The sequence below is a fragment of the Dunckerocampus dactyliophorus genome, chromosome 4 (genome assembly GCF_027744805.1).
Source record: "Dunckerocampus dactyliophorus isolate RoL2022-P2 chromosome 4, RoL_Ddac_1.1, whole genome shotgun sequence".
NCBI classification, from domain to species: Eukaryota; Metazoa; Chordata; class Actinopteri; order Syngnathiformes; family Syngnathidae; genus Dunckerocampus; species Dunckerocampus dactyliophorus.
Genome location: NC_072822.1, coordinates 12,166,746 through 12,187,285, shown reverse-complemented (window position 1 = coordinate 12,187,285; position 20,540 = coordinate 12,166,746). Strand labels below are relative to the sequence as shown.

The 20,540-nt window shown below is 38.5% G+C and overlaps 2 protein-coding genes across 3 annotated transcripts; one reads left to right on the top strand and one right to left on the bottom strand.

Moving 5' to 3' along the window:
* Nucleotides 1–4,643: 4,643 nt before the first annotated feature.
* On the bottom strand, nucleotides 4,644–10,545 carry smn1 (survival of motor neuron 1, telomeric). Of its 2 annotated transcripts, none has more exons than XM_054773477.1 (8): nucleotides 10,413–10,545; nucleotides 9,827–9,898; nucleotides 9,639–9,758; nucleotides 9,320–9,511; nucleotides 8,507–8,680; nucleotides 5,099–5,167; nucleotides 4,880–4,987; nucleotides 4,644–4,805 (listed from the first exon to the last, which is right to left on the bottom strand). In XM_054773477.1, the coding sequence occupies exons 1-8, from the start codon at nucleotides 10,458–10,460 to the stop codon at nucleotides 4,785–4,787; spliced, it is 804 nt and encodes a 267-aa protein (XP_054629452.1). In that variant the 5' UTR covers nucleotides 10,461–10,545; the 3' UTR covers nucleotides 4,644–4,784. The 2 variants fall into 2 exon arrangements, with proteins under 2 accessions (XP_054629452.1, XP_054629451.1); XM_054773476.1 differs by having other exon boundaries at nucleotides 4,644–4,791.
* A 40-nt stretch (nucleotides 10,546–10,585) lies between these two features.
* hspb11 (heat shock protein, alpha-crystallin-related, b11) lies at nucleotides 10,586–19,896 on the top strand. The gene is made up of 5 exons (XM_054775013.1): nucleotides 10,586–10,783; nucleotides 10,996–11,102; nucleotides 13,667–13,735; nucleotides 13,811–13,854; nucleotides 13,926–19,896. The coding sequence occupies exons 1-5, from the start codon at nucleotides 10,692–10,694 to the stop codon at nucleotides 14,016–14,018; spliced, it is 405 nt and encodes a 134-aa protein (XP_054630988.1). The 5' UTR covers nucleotides 10,586–10,691; the 3' UTR covers nucleotides 14,019–19,896.
* The last annotated feature ends 644 nt before the right edge of the window (nucleotides 19,897–20,540 follow it).

The following is a 20,540-nucleotide window of genomic DNA, read 5'->3' as shown; positions in this document are numbered from 1 at the left end:
AAAGTTTGCCCTGCCCCATTCACACACACACTTCTACCGGTACCAGCCGGCCCACTTTGTACTTAAAGTCTTAAAGTCCAGACAAGTGAAATTAGCTAACGTAGTCGTTGCAGGAAATGAATAAGATCATGTCTTTCTTTTTTTTTTGAAGTCCTTAAATCTCACGCATACATTTGACCCTAATAACAAAAATGTGTAAAAATATGCTGTAAACACATTATATACTTCAGCCTGAAATATACATATTAAACTTTAAAAAAGAGAAAGAAACATAAAACCTAATTAATTTCTATACAATCCATTTCAAGGAGTAGATGGGTCAATTATTGGAAACAACATTGATTTCCATTTTTTTCCCATATATTTTATAGAGCAGGGTTGGCCAAACTGCGGCCTCCGGGGCACATCAGGCCTACCAATTGTCTTGATCTGGCCCACCGAGCATTTCCAAATTTCATTTTTTAAATAAATTCTTAACATGGAAAGTGCAGCTGGCAACTTGCAGTGCTATTGTGGCACGCTTGAGTCACCAAAATAGTCAGATGCAATCTGTAGCTTGTACAAAAAAGCCATCCAAACAACACAACACGTCAACACACGACGCCCAAAGTAACCTACCTACTGCGCCATGTGGGCATACAAACAAATATCTACGTGCAATACCCATGCCAAAAAAACACCCATATATTCCCACCGCAAGGCATGCCGGGTAGCTTGTGGTAGTCTTTTTCCCAACATATTGCTAGGTTGCAAAATATGGGGTTAAAATACTCTTGATATCCAATGTTTTATTGCTCATAGCTCATATTGTTGTTGCAGCTGGACTACTCAGCATGCCTTGCGGGAATTTGGAAATAACGCCTTTAAGTTATGCGCTGTGTTTCGCTCTTAGTTGTTGTTTGAATTATGTGATGCGCTAACTTGCTGTATGTGTTGTGGTTTCATTGCGTTGCACCGTGAGCAAGTATGTCGTCCTGCTTGATCCACCTATATATAGACGGCTCCTAGCCAATTTTTTTTAACTCGATGTGGCCCACCAGTCAAAAAGTTTCACTACCTCTGCTCTCGAATGACAAAAACAAAACTTTGTCAGGTCCTGTAAATATATCATATACTATATTAATATTGTTTTCTCTTTAAAATACTTAATCTCGCCTGAAATATGCATACAAAATTGAATTATATTAACATTTTAGGCTAATTTAAGGAACACAGGGTGAGTGTTGATGATTGTCAGTTATTCCACTAATAATTTATAGTGGGCTGTAAAAGCAGCCTTCATCTCCATTGTAAAGAAAAAAAAACCCTACTTCATTTATGAGGCTGGAAAGTGACTAGCAATCTGCGGCAGCAGCACTAGCAATTTACTGGACCTGCTGTGAGTGGAATTCAGAGAGGTCAGAAGGCCGTGAAGGATCAGTCTCTCAATGAAGCAGAGGCCACATCCACATGGTAACAGAAACCTGCTGGGTGGATGGACCCTCATGTGATACTATATGCATGCTGGGCACAGTCCCATATGGTTAAACTGTATATTGTAAGCATGGGGATTCACATTTAGTGAAGACCTGCCGAGTCAGCCAAAATGAGGCCCTAAGGTCCAAAAGCTACACTGCACCTTTTTGCAACCTTCCTGTCTCCAAAACAGGCACTGTCCCAGACATTGCTAGCATATTATGCCCCATCCTTACAGTATCCTATAAAAGTGAGCGTGCCTTCTTGTATTTCAGCAAACCATTTTATCTTCTCAAGGAACAATACTGAAGAAGTGAAACTTATATATACTTTAGAGTAGTCAGTGTATAGCGATATAAGAAAATGATTAGACCACCCTTGTTTCTTCAGTTTATTGATCCATTTTAATGCCTGGTGCAACTAAACGCACATTTGTTTGGACAAATATAATGATGATAACAATATAGCTCATAAGAGTTTAATTTAAGAACTGATATCTCACAACTTCCATGGTTTTCTTGATAATAACCAAAATCACTTAAGTTCTTACATGAAAAGCTATAGCATTGTACTGCCATAAAATGTAACTCTTATGAGCTATTTTTGTTGTCATCGTTATATTTGTCCAAACAAAGGTGCCCCTAGTTGTGTCAGGCATTAAAATTAACAAGAAACTGAAGAAACACGGGTGGTATTTTTTTCCATGATTTTTACTATCCACTGAAAAGGAGTCAACACATTATTGTCTAAATTAGTGATTCCTAACCACTGTGCCATGTGAAATGATCAAATTTAACTTAATTTGTCAGAAAATGATTATATATGTCTATTCAAAAATGTATCTTTATTCATCTATCTATACCAGATATACATAGAGACCGACAGAATAATTAAATGCTCTTCCATGATATGTCAGGAGGTACATAGCTAATTCTGTCACCCTGGAGGTGTGTTTAGGCTCGTCATCATGTTGGAAAACCACCATGTGGCTCGTTTTCTCTCAGAGAGAGGACCATGCTCTGCTTCACAATGTTACAGTTCATTTTAGAATTAATGTTTCTCTCAATGAACCGCAGCTCCACAGTGTTGGGAGTACTCATACTAGCCCAGGTCATGCTTGATTGTAGGTAAGACACAAATATTTTGATACTCACTTGTGTTGTAAGCTATTTACACAATAATGGCAGTGTTTTGAATCATTTTCAGTGGATAGTAAATCTATACTGCTATGCAAGCTGAACACTGACTACTCTCAAGTACATCCAAGTTTAATCTCTACACTATTGTCCCTTGAGAAGTACTGTAATAAGAATGTTTGCTGAAATGATAAATGATACTTTATTCTGAACATTTTCTGTGCTCATCTGATGCTATCCTCAGTTGGAGTTAAAGGCTTTTGACCACATTAAATGCAATGTCTTGATGAGTACGTAGTTGCACATAAGAGGTTGAAAGGAGCCTGTCCCTCTTCCGTGAGTATCTTATTTTAAAGCAGGATGTTTGCTTGTGTAAATAGCTGAAGGCTCTGCATCTCATGCAGCAATGTGATCTAACTCGGATGCGTGTGTATCGCTCCTAGACTGTGTGCGAATTGCAGATGATGTTTACAGGCTGGTCAGTAGGGGGTAGGCAGACACTGATGGGGTGAGGTTTGAGGGATGCTTTTTTTTTTTTTTTCAAACCAGGCTTGGCCCTCTTTCAAGTCCTCTCGGGGGCTCCATGTGAGCCCTTTGGGCAGCTCAGAGTCACACAAGCAATGTGCTTATGTGCACGCCTTGTCATGGCACATTTGTAAAACCATCTGGAAGGAAAAGATAGGTCTGCTTTTATCGTTACTTGATGTAGTGCATCTTCTGTTTGTAAATCCTGCAAACTATATAGTTTGCTCCTCATTCTTCCCACTCTCTTAGCAAAAACAATTGTGACAGCTGCACCAGTCAACACTGACTGAGTAGCAGAAGGCTACAAAATGCCATAAACAAAGGAGCCGCTGATCATGGAGAGAGAAAATGCTTGTGGAGCAGCTGGAGGATGATCATATGGTGCAAAAAAACATGGTGGGAACATCTTGCCACAAAACAAAATTTCACCCATCTTTCTCGCACCTACTGTAAATATGCTGTATGACACACCGCCCTCCAGTTTAGATATATGAGTTGTAGTAAGCTGGTTACATGTCACCAGTATGAGAAATATACTTTCTAACTGACTTGCTTTTCAATGAACCAAAGTACCGAGGGCCCTGTAGAATGTACTGTGGCTTTTTAGGCTACAATTATGTGGTTGTCTAAGGTCTAAATATAAAAGGGCATAGTTGTAGTGCTTCTACTGCTCTTTTAACAATATCAAACATATTTTGGCTGTTAAGTAAATCAGGGGAGCTAAAGAGGTGGTCCTAATCATGACACTATGAATGGAAATCTTAAGGTCAACGTGCCATTTGTTTTCAGCTTTCAACATTTGCTTGCAATTTTCAACATTTCAGCTCATCATTCATTCTGCTCACAGTTAATGTGTACAATACGTCTTCATACTGGGGAAAGTGAACGCATCATTTACTCCATCACTTATAAACGCGCAATTCATATGCAAACATGTACCATACTCATACAGTATTTATTATCTGCATATTTTCTATTTGTAGTAAATCACTTGCATGCCAATGTCCTGAGGGTTTGCAGATTGCATTTATGAGCATGTATGTCTATAATAATCAGGTCTGCCATATGTTCCTGCAAGCATCCTGAGCCAGGATGTGAAAGTGACAAATGCGGTGCTGCTTTTATGATGGAGCTAAAATTTAGGCAAGAAAGAGCACCACATTTCCTCACTCTTATGTGGAGACTGCTTCACTTTGCATCATCTAACATCAATCTGTGTTTATAGCATAACGCCTCGCTATTTCTTGACTACTTTATACGAGTCTGACTTCTGCTGGACAACATATGCCATTGCACCAGCCACAACATTAGGTACACCAACACAGTCTAATGACATGTATACTGCCTTTACTCAGATGTGTATTCATTGAATTGTAACTGTAGTTAGAACTGCAGCGCATCACACAGAGGTACTGTATGTTGCTCATTAATGGAATTATTAATCAGTGAGGCTGGTGTGATGTGTAAAGAATCATTTATTGAAGTGAGTGCTGCATTGCACGAAAAAAAACCAATATTGAAGCCGTTTTAATATCCTTTATTTAATCTATGTACAGAGAATACAAAACTGTCCTCACTCAAATGAATGCTCAATAACTGAAATCTTTCCTAGATCCCATCATTTTTGGTGCGGTTTTGTCCATTTGGAAGCTTCTTTCCGTCCTTGCTTTAAACCCTGGAAAGGATTAACTGTGATCACACAAAATGACTCTCAAAAGTATCATATATACAGTAAATATTGTTGTTTGTGTAACAATCCATACCAAGTAGTAGCCTGTGTGATATCCACTCATGTACCAGGAGATGAGCATGCTGCCCATGGCCTCATCATCCCCCATGTCTGGACTCATAGGTGGAGGTGGAGGGATCATCTGAAAGGAAGAGAAACAAATGCTGAATCAGATCAGTCTGCTGACCTTTGACATATACTGTATTACTGATCTACATCAATCTCATTTCAGTAAAAGTATGTCCAAACTCACTGGTGGGCTGAATTGCATCATGGGATGCCAGGGGGGAGGTACAGCACCACCAGATTGCCTTTTCCCACCCTACGATCAAAATAATTAGAAGAAACCTGTTAAAACATTGTGCCATTACTAACATGATACTGGTCAATTCATTTGGTAACTTGCAATCTAATAAGATCAACAGAGCTGTATCAAAAATGCCACCACAGTTTTGATTGACCTTTCTGAAGTATTCATTTAGGCATATGTTGATTATTGTGGTTGTGGTTCGTAGTAGTGTTTTGTATGTTTACGCTACCCCTTAAGATACCAAAAAAAAAAAAAAATGATGAGGCCACCCTTGTTTCTTTAGTTTTTTGTTCAATTTAACGCTAACTAAAAGGTGCTTGGACAAGTATAATCATGACAAAATCTTTTTTGGCAGTACAATGCCATGGCTACAGGTATTGCTGTAAGAAGTTGAATTTGGTTAGCAAGAAAACCATGTGAATGGATAGATATCAGCTCTTAAAATTAAACTCTTTTGAGCTATTTTTATTGTCATTATATTTGTCCAAACAAATGTACCTTTAGTTGTACCAGTCATTAAAATCAATCAACAATTATGAGGAACAATGAGGGACAACAGATGAAAAATAGCCTTTTGGCTAATTCTGGCATACTGATAGAAATATTTATTCATATGCACTTTCCCTGTACATAAAATAAATACATTCAAAATTAAACAAACTGAAGAAACAAGGTGGTTGAATTTTTTTCCCCATGACTGTATGCAGTACAGCCCGTGATGTCAATTGTGAGCTACCGGTCGATCGCAAAGGGAGTGTGGGTTGATCACTTGGGTCACCCACATCATAAACGTCACTTTGTACATGCCATATGACATCAGTCAGCTGACATTGAGCTCCCCTCATTTGCTGTTGTGCCTGTGCAGCAAAGTAAGTGGTGAACAGACAAGCGACACATGGAAATGCAGCTTTATTACCCCGAGACTCGAGTTCTTCAGTCACTGAAATGAATCAGGTACTCAATTCACTTGAGCCACTCGTCACCACGCGCACGCGCAGAATCTAGCACATGTATAAATTCCACCCACTCCCCCGATTTAAACCACTGACTTGTTCCGGAAGTCTCCCACATTTGATCAAATGTTAATGCTGCACTGTTAGAATTACAATTATTGACTGTATACCAGGGGTGCCAATTACGTCGATCGATGACGGAGGTAGTGTGGGCCGATTGTATGCGTTATCCACGTCATAAACCTCACTTAGACGTCATGACATAAGTCAGCTAACAATAAACTTCCCTCCTGATTTGCTGTTGCTCCTCCACGGCAAAGATTAAGTGGTGAACAGACGACTCAATAAGCGGCACACGGAAATGCAACTTTCATCTTTATTATTCCGATTACGGATAAAGTAACTCCGGTAAGATGCCTATATCTATAACAAAAGTTATCCGTTCACTTGTAGCGGCTAATTATGCAAAAAAAAACAAAAAAACAACAAAAAAAATTAAGTCAATTTTTTGATGGCACTGATTTACATTCTTCCAGAGAAATGTTTTCTACACTTTGGTTTGTGAAATTATTATTTCATGATTAATTGGAAAATGTGCCCATTGCTGAAACCTTTTTAAATATGGTGCCCTGACTTTGGCTGCATTGTGGTTTGCATAATCATTTTCATTTCTTGTATATCTGTAATGTTTGATAGCAAATGCTAACCAGACGTAATACATGAACTGCGTGTATAATGAATATTACGTAGCTATTTGGACTGACCGGTTGTGTGCAGAATTATGTGTAATTATTTTTATTGCCATACTGAGCTGAATTGTGAATTATTGAATGATAACTATTTGTATTGCCTTTAAACATTGAAACTGAATGTGAAAGGTTAATCATTATCCATCATAATACTACATCATGAGTATTTAGTATAGTAGTTTCAAAAGCTTACCAGTTAGATTATATAATATATATATATATATATATATATATATATATATATATATATATATATACACAGTATATATATATATGTTGTTTTCCTGTTTTATAAGTAGATCATTTTGACTTGTAACTTGCATGCTCAGAAAGTGTTTGCATCCCTGACATACATGTACAATGTACATAAATACTCATATTTGATCAATATTTAAGTGTCCCAAAAAATGTATACAGTGTTCCCTCAGTTTATCACGGTTCACCTTTCGCAGATTCACGCAATTTTTTTTTGTGCTTCTTTTTGTTTTTTTTAATTACAGCGTATGAACTGGTTACAGGCAGAGCCTGGCCCTTGAAGAAGAACTGAATTTTGGGAAGTTGAGTATCTCCCTCTTCCCTCTGTCTGCACCACCCATTGTTTTCTGCCTCCTGATGCTGTAGACCATTGTCAACCGATCTCATTTGTTCCGCCGTGCCGTGTCTCCTGTGTCATTGGTAGCTTGCTTGCTTGCTAGCTTGTAAATGAATCTTCGGTTCGAAGGAGGAGGACTGCAGCAATATGTTTGAACAAGGATACAAAAACGCTACAGTACAGCAGAACGGCACCAGGCCAAAAAGGCACGGTCACAGGAGTGAAATACGCGTGAGTGACTTCATTTCTTGTGTCCGACCTGTAGGTTGATCATTAAAATTCAAACAAAGTTTTCAACTTTTTGAGAGTGTTTAAACAAGAGAGAAATGTGAGAAAATTGTATTGCCTGACTTAGAAAAGTGTATGGTGAGGGTTTATTTATTTATTTATTTTTATTTTACAGGGGTTTTACAATAAAGTTGGCTACTTCGCGGATTTCACTTATTGCGGGATATTTTGGGAACCTATCCCCCGCGATAAATGAGGGAACACTGTACACCCTTTAGCAGCTGATAACTCAATTGTTTGTTTTTTCTTTGCAGATGCCAGACTAAACTTTGAAGAATGGAAATTCATTCTAAAAAAGCATGAATGCACGCAAATACCAAGGGAATTGTTTTGTGATTAGAGTCCATTGCTTCGCATTGTCAGCAGTATCTGGACCAGAACGGATGTCAGTTTGAGAACAATTGGTGACAAAACAATACAATTTTGTAAATTGTATTACATTTTGAAAATGGAATCAATTATAATTTTTTTACAAGGATTAAAGTTATATATTATTTAAAGTGTGTAGACGTTTTTTTTGGGACACCCTGTATACATTCTCTATGTTATAGTAGGACATAGAGCTTTGGGACTTGGTCATTTTAAAAGTAGCTTGCAGGCTGAAAAAGTGTGAGCACACCTGGAATAAAAGATTTTAGTATTTTAATTAATTTAGTACCATCAATTAAAACTTTGTTTCCATCTAGTACACCAAAAAAAAAAAAAGAGCAAAATCTAAAAGGAAAAATGTGCCGTTGTAAAAAACAACTATGTGAGAATGCCATCTTACCTGTCTAAATGGTGGCATGGGAGGTAGGTTGGGTGGGAATCCCGGACCCCACATAGGGGGAGGAACTTTGTAGTCTTTGGCCTTTTGGGTTTTACTATGTAGCTGCTGTTTGAGATGGTTTGGTTCTGTTGACCTGCTGTCACTCTCCTCTGTTGATGATTCTACCTCGTGTGTCTGAAAGTTGGGTGCAAACAGCATACAAAAATGCATACATTAAAAAAGGTGCCATAGAATAGGTGGAGTTAAATGGAAAAAATGGTAGTGGCAAGTTTTTTGGCTTCTTACTTTGTCCTTCCCCACTCTGTTTGAAATCCTTTCTTAAGTTTAGAATAATTAAATTGGAGAGGCTAACTAGTGAGCTCGGTAGCTTTCTATGCTAGCAGCGGCCCTCTCTTATGTCCCTGCAGTGATCCTGTAGCCTACGCAATGTGGTGTGAAGAAACGATAATAGGAGTGTTAAAGTGACTATAGGGGTGTTATTTCATGTCTACGGGGCTCTAACAATGGTATTACCGTATTTACAAAGTCTTAAACAAGTTTTCTATGCTCTAACTATGAAAATATTCCATTTATTAATGTTGAACCCTTCTTTGTGGAAAATCACTTATCATGTACAAGTCTGGAGCTAATTAACTGCAATAAACAAGGGACGACAGTATACAGAAAGTGACATGAAGTAAGCAGAACCAGCTTGAAATCAATTAGAGGTGTCCTAATACTTTTGTCCTCACCATGCATGTCATTTGTTATCAAACTTCTTTTGACACTGGTGTGACGAATAAGAACCTTCAGGTATGCTTTCATACACTTCACCTTGGTAATGGTTTCGTCATCACCCTCAGAGATCTCTGAAAGCAAGTCTTCAAGGTTCTGCTCCTCCTCATTGCCATAGTCTGTGTAGACAACTACGCATGTGCCCTTTTTCTCATCCAAAGAGGAGATGTTAGCAGAGTATAGTTGGCCGTCCTCCGACCAATAGGCACAGCAAGAATCCCCAACCTGCCACTGTGACAAAAAAGATAATACATTATGGTTCCAACCAGAGAAATGTGAGGTCTTCATGTTTGGTATACACAAGTGGGAGGGTGCTTCAGTGCAGAACCATTACAGAACACTTATTTCATATCCACACCTGTTTATCAGTCGTTGCATTGGGGCGTTTCCTGCTGTTCTTCTTTTTATTGTTCTTTCGTTTCTTTCCCAGGGCAACTTTGTCCGAAGACTGAGGCACTTCTTCACCCTTCAGCGCAGTCTGTAACAGACTGTGTGAGTAACAAACACAAAACTAATGGTATTGCAACACAACTTCACTTTGGATACCTTGAATGAAGCAACAGCTTTATCGTAGGCTTTTATCAAGGCGGTATCGTCCCAAATATCAGAATCGTCACTCTGGAAAAGAGCAATGATTCATATTGAAAGGAGGCGGCGGATACAGAAGTTAGTCTGACAGCAGATATGACATTTCTACACCCCCAAACAGTATGCTCAAAGTTTTAAGAGTAGAACGAGCAGTAATTAATTGTGCAGGATGCATGGTTTAGCATGCTGTCTGTACATAACATTTGTTACACCTAACTACGGTAGTTGAATGGTTCGGTGAGTGGGTTCCACTAAATGAAGCCTTAACTTCAATTTAACGTCCTTTACAGCGATAATAATTGTAGTCATAGTTTAGAGCGGTGTTGAATACACTGCCCCACACTAAGATGTATTTATAATGTTCGACCCCTTTTGTCTATCCGAATATTAGCTACAACACGAGTAATATTATGCCGTACATTGAGCTTTATCCATGGTCTGCTAGCTTAGCAAAGTAGCTAGCTCTCCATTTTACTCAAAAAGCAGTGTCCGAAAAATGTTTAAAGCTTTGTGGTTTACAATTTTACAATCTGGCATGACTCACCTGCCCACTCCCCCGCGTAAATAACACGTCTTTACATCCATTCGCCATTAGGCAAATATTAGCTTCCACAGATAAGTGCTAAACAACATACGAAGATACATGCATATATGTGTCGAGCATGTGACGTATCATGTGCGACATGACGTATATATTATGCGACGCCGTGGGTTGGCTTGGCAACGCTAGGTTGTTGCGCTTACTTGATTACCCTAGCTGCGGTGAATTCCAGGTTATTGTACTACGGAGATTTGCATCTGGGTTGTTTCTTATCCATCGACGATGATTGATGCCTCTCTTCGTTCTGTGGGTGCAAAAGTTGTTGTTGCCGCATCCAACGATGAGGCTCACCCTCCAGAAAATATCATTGACGGGTAAGTTAGTGTAGTGGCGTTGTTTTTGTCTTGTGAGAACTGATTTTAGCATTTCAGTAGATCATTTAGATCATCACCTAATTTCTGTAGCTTTCTGAAGTTACCCAGTCGATCATACTTGTGGCTTTTGGTTGGAGTTCATACATGGTGATGTATTGCACTCAATGGTTGATATGAGTGTTACTTACTTATGTTTCGTCTCTTTCGACCAGAAACACAAAAACATTCTGGATGTCCACCGGGATGTTTCCTCAAGAATTCATCATTCGCTTTGCTGAAATGAAAAACATTTCTTCAGTAACACTGGACAGCTATAATGGTAGGTTACTGGGGCCACTATTTATGAAATTTCTTTAAATGTTAACAGTACATACAAACCGATCTCAAAAGTAGGTCCAAGTTAGATCCGATATCATTACTGTATCAACAATTAGCTAATAATGCTTAGTTTTGAGTGACACTGCCAGGGAGATATGAATTTAACCTTATGTTTATTATTGTGGTTGTAGTTTGCAGGGGTGTTGAACCGCACTTATCATATGGAGTGCATATAAACTTTCCCCCTCTGCCCCAGCACAGTCCAGTCTAATAGCGCACACAGAAATAAAAAAGGGGGTCACAAACTGCCTGTACCAGGTGTTTTCCATTTGTGTTTTCCATTTTAGTATAAATAGTTATCTAATTTCATAACCCCCCTAGGGACTTGGCATAGCACCTTCACACCATTTTTCTTAAGTATAAACTTTCACAAAGATTTCTTTTAAAGGTCCTTATGATACTATTTTTCAACTACTATATCAAATACATTTCAGGTGTCTCACTATAGCGTATTGGAAGCGTGTTGCCCAAAATCTAGCCTTGACACTGGAATTTAGACAGTTTGCTTTTAATAAGGTCGAATGCAGGGGTCTCAAGCTTGGCGTTTAATACACTGGCAAAGAATGGAACGATACACCAGCATAATTAAAATCAGACGTGTGGACTCACTTTTGCTTTTATAGCGTAGACGAGACAACACTGGATAAAGACTTTGCAGTATGGGAGAAGGGTCTGACGAAAATACGACACACTACAGATGTTCATTTTTCCATTTAAATGTTAAATGTTGTGTTGTTGAATCAAGAGACGTGTGTTTAGTGTACGTTTTATATTGTTGTGCAGTTCAACCTTACCGGTCATTCTCTGTCTCTCCGGTGAATACATCACTAGTGCCATACTACACAAAATATGTATTTTTTCTACGCTTCTACGTTATAGCGTTGAGCTACTTGACAGACATGAGATGTTGTGTTTTCTGAATGAGTTTAAAGTAGCTGAACTGTTTGTCAGACACCTAAACTAAAATCCCGTTTACACTTTTGTTGCACTAAAACATAATCATTCATTTGCACCATTGCTGCTTGTATTCTGGTTAAAATATGATGCAAAAATTCCACGCATTTTGTATACGGCTTGTCCTCATTAGGGGTCACGGGTAAACTGGAGCCTATTCCAGCTGAATGCAGCAAAATACAAACTATGACATTATTAATTTTTTTGGTTCACCCAATCACCGTATCGAGATATTATTGCCATCGTGAGCCATGCATTGCGTATTGTACCTTATCTTTTGGTACCCTGAGATTCCCAACCCTAATACTGTACTTCATGCGGCCCAGGCCCTACATCCAGCGGTCCCCATATAAATGGAGTTTGAGACCCCTGCTCTAATAAGACCACTTGGTTGTGTGGCTCTGTCGTGTTAATGCTAATGAGCTGTGTTTTTACAGATACACTAACTCTGTACTTGTCTAACATAATAGATGTCATATATCACATATGATAACATAATATGAAGGAGTGGGATGTAAATGTTAACATCACTAGCATAGCTTTGTGAGCTACTTTGCGGTCACATCAAGCTAGGTTAACCTATTTGCGGAAATAGAACAAAATGATAAAACCTACAGCTCCCACGTCTGTAGCTGACTGACGGATAGTTGGCAGTGCTCCAGGCTGTATTGTAAGATGTGTAGTGAAGCCTCTCAAAAGTGGAGCAAGCTCTGGGTACTCTAGGGACTCATATTACTGCTGTTATAACATAATTAAAAAGTCACTTTTGCATAATAGGTACCTTTTAAACTATTTTTAACCAGGAATCATTTGTGTTGATATGCAGACTGCACTGGTCTGAGTTTCTTTCCACTTATTCTTGTCATGCCTGTCACCTGTCATGCCTGCTTGTCCCACTCTTTTCCGGGACCTCCCTCTGCCTGACTGTATCTGGTCAGGTGTTTCTCATCACCTCTCATTACCTGCTTAGTTTGTTGTACTCCATGTCACATTCTAGTGTCACATTCATGCTTTTTCGCTCTTTGTGGTTGCTGAGCTCTGCTTGTTTTTTGACCTCCTCAACTGCCTCCAGTTTCAACCTTTCTGGACGGCTCTTTTCACTTTTGCTTGAGTATTAAATCTTACCTGAGATGTGCCTGCCCACTGTGGCAAGTGGCCTCGCCTCACAAGAAAATCTATTTTCTAAATCTGTTTTCTGAAACTGTATATTTATTTTCCACTTTTGACTTACTCTAACAAACTGTCGGTCCAAGTCTAAGTCAAGCTTACTTAATGCAGAATAAACAAAGTTAGTTTATTTTTAAGGCTTCAGGTACTCATAAAAATGAGAGGAAAAAAAGTGTCTTTATTCTGTAATGATGCCTGGAGACGAACACAAACACATGACTCACTTAATTTCTGTTAATTTCCTCCAAGGCTTTGTCCTAATCTAAACATAGCCATTGTTAATTTCATTTTTGTGACTGGTCTTTTTCATTATGTGGTGAAAGAATTAATTATTCTGGACAGGGCTGATGACTCTCTTCTCTCCTCTCCCATCTTTTCTTGCAGTCAAACACCTAAAAGTAGAAAAGAATACATCACAGAATGCCTCACACTTTGAGTTTGTGGCAGAGAAAGGTAGGGATGATGAATGTAGACGTGTTAGTCACGCACTTGTTTTTCTTTTAAACCATAATGAACTTTCCCTCGCAGAGTTTAAACACACTGAGGGACATCTTCAGTCAAATTCTATTTCGGTAGGATGAAACTATAAAATTGAATGAACCTGAAGACAAATTCTGAACTGCTTTTGTACTTTTCCCCCCAGCTAAACGGAACCAATGCAACTCACCTTCGTTTCATCATCACCGCAGGATACGATCACTTTGTCTCGGTGCACAGAGTCAGTGTACAGAAGTGACACACACTTTTACTGTTCCTTTCACCATTGTCAAACGCATTTGCAAATGAAAACCGTCCCATGTTATTTTGTAATTATTGTCATCGTCCAGTGAAAAGTAGACTTCAAGATTCAAGAGAGATTCAAGAGAGTTTTATTGTCATGTGCATGGTAAAACAGCAGTTATACCATGCAATGAAAATCTTATTCTGTTCATTCAACTCCACTCCAACACTTTTCTTCTTTTTTATTTTGGAAACACAAGGTAACTACTGTTTTTTCCCGAAAGCACAACATTATTCCTGCTCTAGCAAAAATATTGACTTGAAGCTACAATTTTATTTATTGAATTGTCTTTTGGCTGGAAATGACACAAGGAAGTGGCAAAAGACAGTGAGAACCTGTGTTTGAGAAAATAATGAAAAATATTTTCTTTGTTAACTGTTATTTTGTTTACAATAGGAGTAGCACATATAAAAAAAATACATAATAATCAAATAAAATCTAAATAAAAATAATACATAATGAAACCCTATGAAAATAATACATCAAATTAATTAAATTATATTTGTCATAATATTGAATATTAATAATATGAAAACACAACTTCTGACAGTTTCTTGCCACGTTCTTGTGTCATTTCCAGCAAAAAATCTACCCATTCAATAAATAAAGGTGCAGTAATCCCTCGTTTATTGCGGTTAATTGGTTCCAGAGCCGACCATGATAAGCGAATTTCGGTGATGTAGGATTCCTTCTTTATAAATGGAATATTTTTGTAGTTAGAGCATAGAAAACCTATTTATGACTTTCTAACTACAGTTTTTACAACTATTACGTGTTGCAAAGAATGTGTTCCGTTGAATGAGTTTTAGCTGGATTACGCAACAGTAACCGTGTGATTATTATGTTATTATTAGACCGCACGGTGGTCTAGTGGTTAGTATGGTGGCCACACAGTCACAGTCAGGAGATGAGGTTCGAATCTCCGTTGGGCATTTCTGTGTAGAGTTTGCTTGTTCTCCCCATGCGTGTATGGGTTTTCTCCGGGTACTCCGGTTGGATGTAATTATTAATGTTTATTATTAATTATTATTAATACAATAAAACCCTGTTGTTCTGGCAATCAAGTCTGGCGCTTGTATGTTTCACTGACTGACACCTAGTGTAGAATATCACAATTGGAATACATTTTCTTAATGTCTTATATTTGTATTATAGTTCATTTAGCCATTTTTATGCTTCGAAATACCTAAAATTTGCTTAAATGTGTTTTTTTTTAATCAATAGGCTGTATTAAACCATGAAAAAGCAGGATTTATTTTGAAAATGTGGCGAGGGATGACTGTACTGTGCACTTTAAATCAAAATTTGTCCAGGCTAAGAATTTTTATATAACTAATTGATTAGCATATGTTGACCTACTTCGCGTTGGATTGGTTTTTAGCATGTTTCATGAACAAAATATGGCTCTGTCTCCTTCAGTTTTTCTGTATGTGACCCTCCTTTTCTCATACAAAAAACATTTAAAGGAAACAATGACAATTGAATATATTTTTCATTGATAGTTCACTTTGTAAACATCTGCCCAGGGTATAAATAATTGTGAATAAATACTCTACATTGAGGAGTGATGCTATTGTCTGTAATACAAGCCTGGTTGCTCCTAAACGCACTCACACAGTTATATGGGATCTGATAATAACGTTTCAATAATATGTGGAGAAATTATATTCCAAATTATTTCTAGGCATAAAATGTATGTGTATGGCAGCACAAGAGGCAGTTTTGAATTTGCATGTACGTTTTTTATTTTCTTCAACCCAAATTAATTAACGATATGGATTCACTTCAGAGACAGTTTTCATCTCTTTCTGCTAATTTGGCAAAGCTTTAGAATAAAAGAGTTGGATTATGATGAATGGCTCAAATACAAAGGGCATCTCTCTTGCTCACTCTCTCTTAGAGACACAGTTAATTAACTAATTTTCAGCAGAAGGACGGAAGACTTGAATTGGCATCTGGACAGGCCCCCCTCCCTATTCGCAGATATTGACATCCCCCATAGAAATAGGGGGACTACGGGTAATGCAACTGGGGGTTGGGGGAACCAGATGGTTTCCCAGCCAACCAGCAAGTCTCTAAAGACTGCAGGCCTATTCTCTCGCTCTAACACACAAACACACACATGTTCGCACGTGTACAGCCACACTTTCACTACTAGCTCCTATCTACCTCCACTGCCATGTCATCTTATCAGGTTGAGCAGTGTGCGAGGACCCTTTGGGACTCCCTCCCCAATTACTTTGCTGACTGCAGAGGAGCTTGGGGACTTGCTGAGGCGGTGTTTGCTGTAGCACGCTCCTCCATATAAACCAATAAAAGTGTAAAATACACTCCTAAATAACAAGCCCCCTGATATTTTAGAAGCAACTAATTGCTCAGGGGTATGACCACAATATAGTACATTTGAGTATGTGAGTGTAATGAGTAATGAGGGCAAGGTAGCAACCGATACAATGTTATTGACTCATCTATTATTCACCAGCATGGCATATTTATCATAATGTTAGCGGGAGGGCTGTGCTCCTGAAGTACAACGGGATATTTCCATCTACCACTTTTCAAAATATAATACAGTTGATGTAAATATAGATCTATCCAGAGATTAAGGTTTGCACATGCACCACCCCTCTACTAACAAATTCAGGTCCCCTTTGTGCTTGACTGTCAGCCGATCAGGAGAATCACAGCAGGATATGAGTGTGTCATTATCATGTCACTGCAGGGCAGCGCTAAATGATCAGCCGGTGTCTTCACATGGCAGTCTAACGGCTGTCCAATGACACCGAGACGACTGCTAGACCACAACTCTTCATATCATGAAATATTCACTTTTTTTACTATATCATATTGTTATATATTATTACAGTAAAACTTGCTAATGATATGTAATGTTAATTGAGACTCCATTGCATCTACTAAACAGGATTACTATAACAGTATTACCGCACTGGCATTGCCCTGAATTTTCTGAAGACCGGTTTTGGAAAAATATCTAAAATAAAAAAATATATATATATTTTCAGTATCAGGAAAATAACAATTGGTAGATTACAATAAAAAACTGGGTCTCTGTGTTGTGCGTGGGACAGTGAGTGATTAACAGAAAGAAAAATTCAAAAGTCGTTTGGTGTCAACTGTTGGTTTGCATATATAAATGTCCAGACCCCTCATGTAACATGACACATCTGTGCCAGACTTTTTCTGAGGAAAAATACTGTCTTATATTCGGGTTAGTGCAGTGCAGTGCAGCAAATGTTACTATTGGCCTGGAGAAACTGTGTAGTTCTTTCAAATGAACAAATATGGTTCCTTACCTGATGAGGTCTGAAGACAATGAGCTTGGCTTGAGAAGAGCACACAAATCTCTGCCAAAGTTGACAATTGCAAGTTTGGAGTTGCTCCGATTTGCATGCTTCTTCATTGAGAGGTTATAAATGTCATAAAATGCCCTTTCTCAAAAGCCTGAGTCTGCACCTTTTATCCAGATCTAAATTGAATGGGTTCTTGCCCTGTGCATGCCCTGCACCCCAAGTTTTTTTGAAAATCAGACTACTGTGTATAATAAACTAACTACTGTCTAAAGGGTGTATATACAGTAGAATACTGTACAGTATGTATTGTGTGTGGTATAGATTATGTGGTATAGTGACAATTACCCATTGCCCCTCTCTGCTCTGTTAAACTGACACTGAATATGTCTTGTTATCAGTTTTGTGTGGTCTTCCATGCATGTCAACACAAAGCCCATGTGCGTGGGTCTTAATTTGATTTCACTCCTGATTTGGTCCAATCAGCCCAGTTACGACAGTGCAGGCTGGAGAAAAAGATGATTAGACAAGAGGGAAACAAAATGTGAAAATCAAAAAGGTGCAAAAAGCTGAGTTGAGCTGAGGCTGAGTAGTACTCAAAGAGAGTGGTAACTAAAAATCAGAATACCCTAAAGATACAATATCTATCTATTGATCTAGACTTAAAATGATGCCTTAAAAGTGCCTTAAACTGCCATCTGCTTCCAACTAGTTATCTGCTATTCGGGTTGAATATAGGGGGACCTTGGTTTCCAAACTCCCCGGTTTTTATAGGATTTGGGTTTTGACAAAATGCATTCCAAAAAATGTCTTGGTTTTCATATACTGTCTTGGATATTGTATGGCCAAACAGTGCGTGAATCAACCATTCTGTGAATCAACTGCCCAAACAAAGCATCCACGTATTGGTGATTCAGTCTTTGAAGAATGGATAGTGTTTCTTTCAGAGTTGGGACACTATAGACAGATTCTGACCGGAGAATCCTTTAATCCTACCAGTCCTGGGTGTACACCGCTTGTAGGCTCCAGCTTACCCATGACTCTAAGGAGGACAAGTGGTATAGAAAGTGGATGGATGGAATCCTTTAATCGTCTTTATTATTGTGTGTGTGTGTGTGTGTGTGGTTTATTTGTTCAGGAACAGGAAATGATGAACACAGGAAATGATGAACAACTCTGTATCTGTCTCCTTTCTTCCTCCTTTCAAGCACTGTGTACCCTGTATTTCAGAGTGTTAGAGGAATAGGATTTCAGACAGTCTTTTTTTACGATTTTTTTTCATTGAGTAGTTGCAAAATCAGTTGCAAGGGCCAGAACTTTGATAAAGAAGAACACTGCTGAATTCAAGAAATAACAAATAAAGGTAGCCTTTGATAAAATAGGATTGTAAATGTTCGTAGTTAACACAGGTTGCAGTGGGAATGGTTTAAGGGAGACACATTAAAGAAAGCCAGCTGGGCCAGTGTGTGTAATGATGATTGTACCTGCTGCTGAAGTTTACAATAAAGTTCGAGTGAGCAAGTATGCAGGGTGAACCATCCACTCTTTGAAGTTAAGTTTGTAACGTACCAAAATTAAACAGTCATCGCGCGGCTATTCAGTCCTCATCCTCCCTCCACTCATCACCAACAAGTGTTTTCAATAAATGTAAAAGTGATGTTGAATGTTTCTTTATCCTTTTCATTCATCATTTGGGTATATGTATTTTGCGTTGGTAAAATTATATTTCTCTAAAAAAAAATTGTTTTGTGTTAATATTTTTGGGTGCCTGGAACGGATTCAGTGGATTTACATGTTTTTTTATGGGAATACTTGATTACGTTTTTGCACATTTGTACTTGTCACTAGGGATGTCTTTGTGATGAAAAGCATCACAGCCTCACCTCTAATACTACTGCATCCTTGGCTCACACCGACAGTAACAGCGCTGCTGCCCTCTTGTGTGTACTTTGTTTTGACTGTGAACAAAATTGACTCCTTCAGTAGTTTTGATCAAATCTGTTTGTTTTCCTCTGGCCTTCTCCTTTTCTTCGCTCCGCTGGGAAAACTCCGTGCCGAAATGTTAGTTTTGCTCCCGTGTTCCGGAATCACTGTTGCCAACTTTTCAGTAAGAAAAGTAGCTATTGGCTGTCCTAGACGACGCTAGAAGTCGCTAGATGATGCGTTGTCTAATTTGCATATCATTTGCATGTGACGTTTTACAATGCTGTAGGAAAAAAAGCATAATCTTGTAAGAAAGACGAAAAAAGTGAGTAAACACACCTAAATTAAGTTTGGAACTACAAATAAATTAGAATCTTGGTTTGTTCATTTAAAATCATCCATCATTTCATCAGAAATAAAATAGCTAATATTTTATTTCGGCCAACGCCTGTCAAAGTTCTCATCACATGTTGGCAATGCGAATAACAGATTATGCTGTGTTTATTCTATGGCTAACATTGACATGACAGATGTGGTTCGTGAGTAGCACACTCACAACACAACACAAAATGCAGAACAATACGTGCTTTAACCATACATGGTTAAAGCGTCCCCCACGACGTCAGAAAGTCGCTAGTTTTGTCGCTAGTCGCTTTTGAGAAAATATGTCATCAAGGGGGGTTGGAATGTCGCCAGATCGAGCGACAAAATCGCCAAGTTGGCAACACTGTACCGGAAGCAATTTGCCCATGTGTGATAACATGGAATAGTCCATTGTATGAGAAGGGCGGGGGAGTGGTAGAAATGACCATGATAGATTACACATTTGGATGTAGTTTTAAGCACGTGAATTAAGACTGAAACAGTAGTATGTACTTTAATCGAATAAGAAAAATCAATGATCAGTTTTATGAGATGTTTGGTGGCCTCTGGAAATCTCAGGGCCCGAGGCAATTAGCTGTGTTTGCCTCATGGTAAGTCTGCCCCTGAACACAAAAAGCTGTAAACCGAGGACCACATGTAATTTCTATACAAGAAGCTTTGTTATCCTACATGCTCTAATTATCCTGCGTAAACACGTTTGGATTTATTCAAACAATGTTTGTCTTCTTCTGGCTAAAAAAAAATCCATAAAGAGAACTTCGTAATGTGCCAATGTCAGTGGCAGATTGAACAAATGTTTGGCAAACATACGATGCCAGATTTGTTTTTCTGCTGCTCCCAATATGTTTTATTGCACCACCAT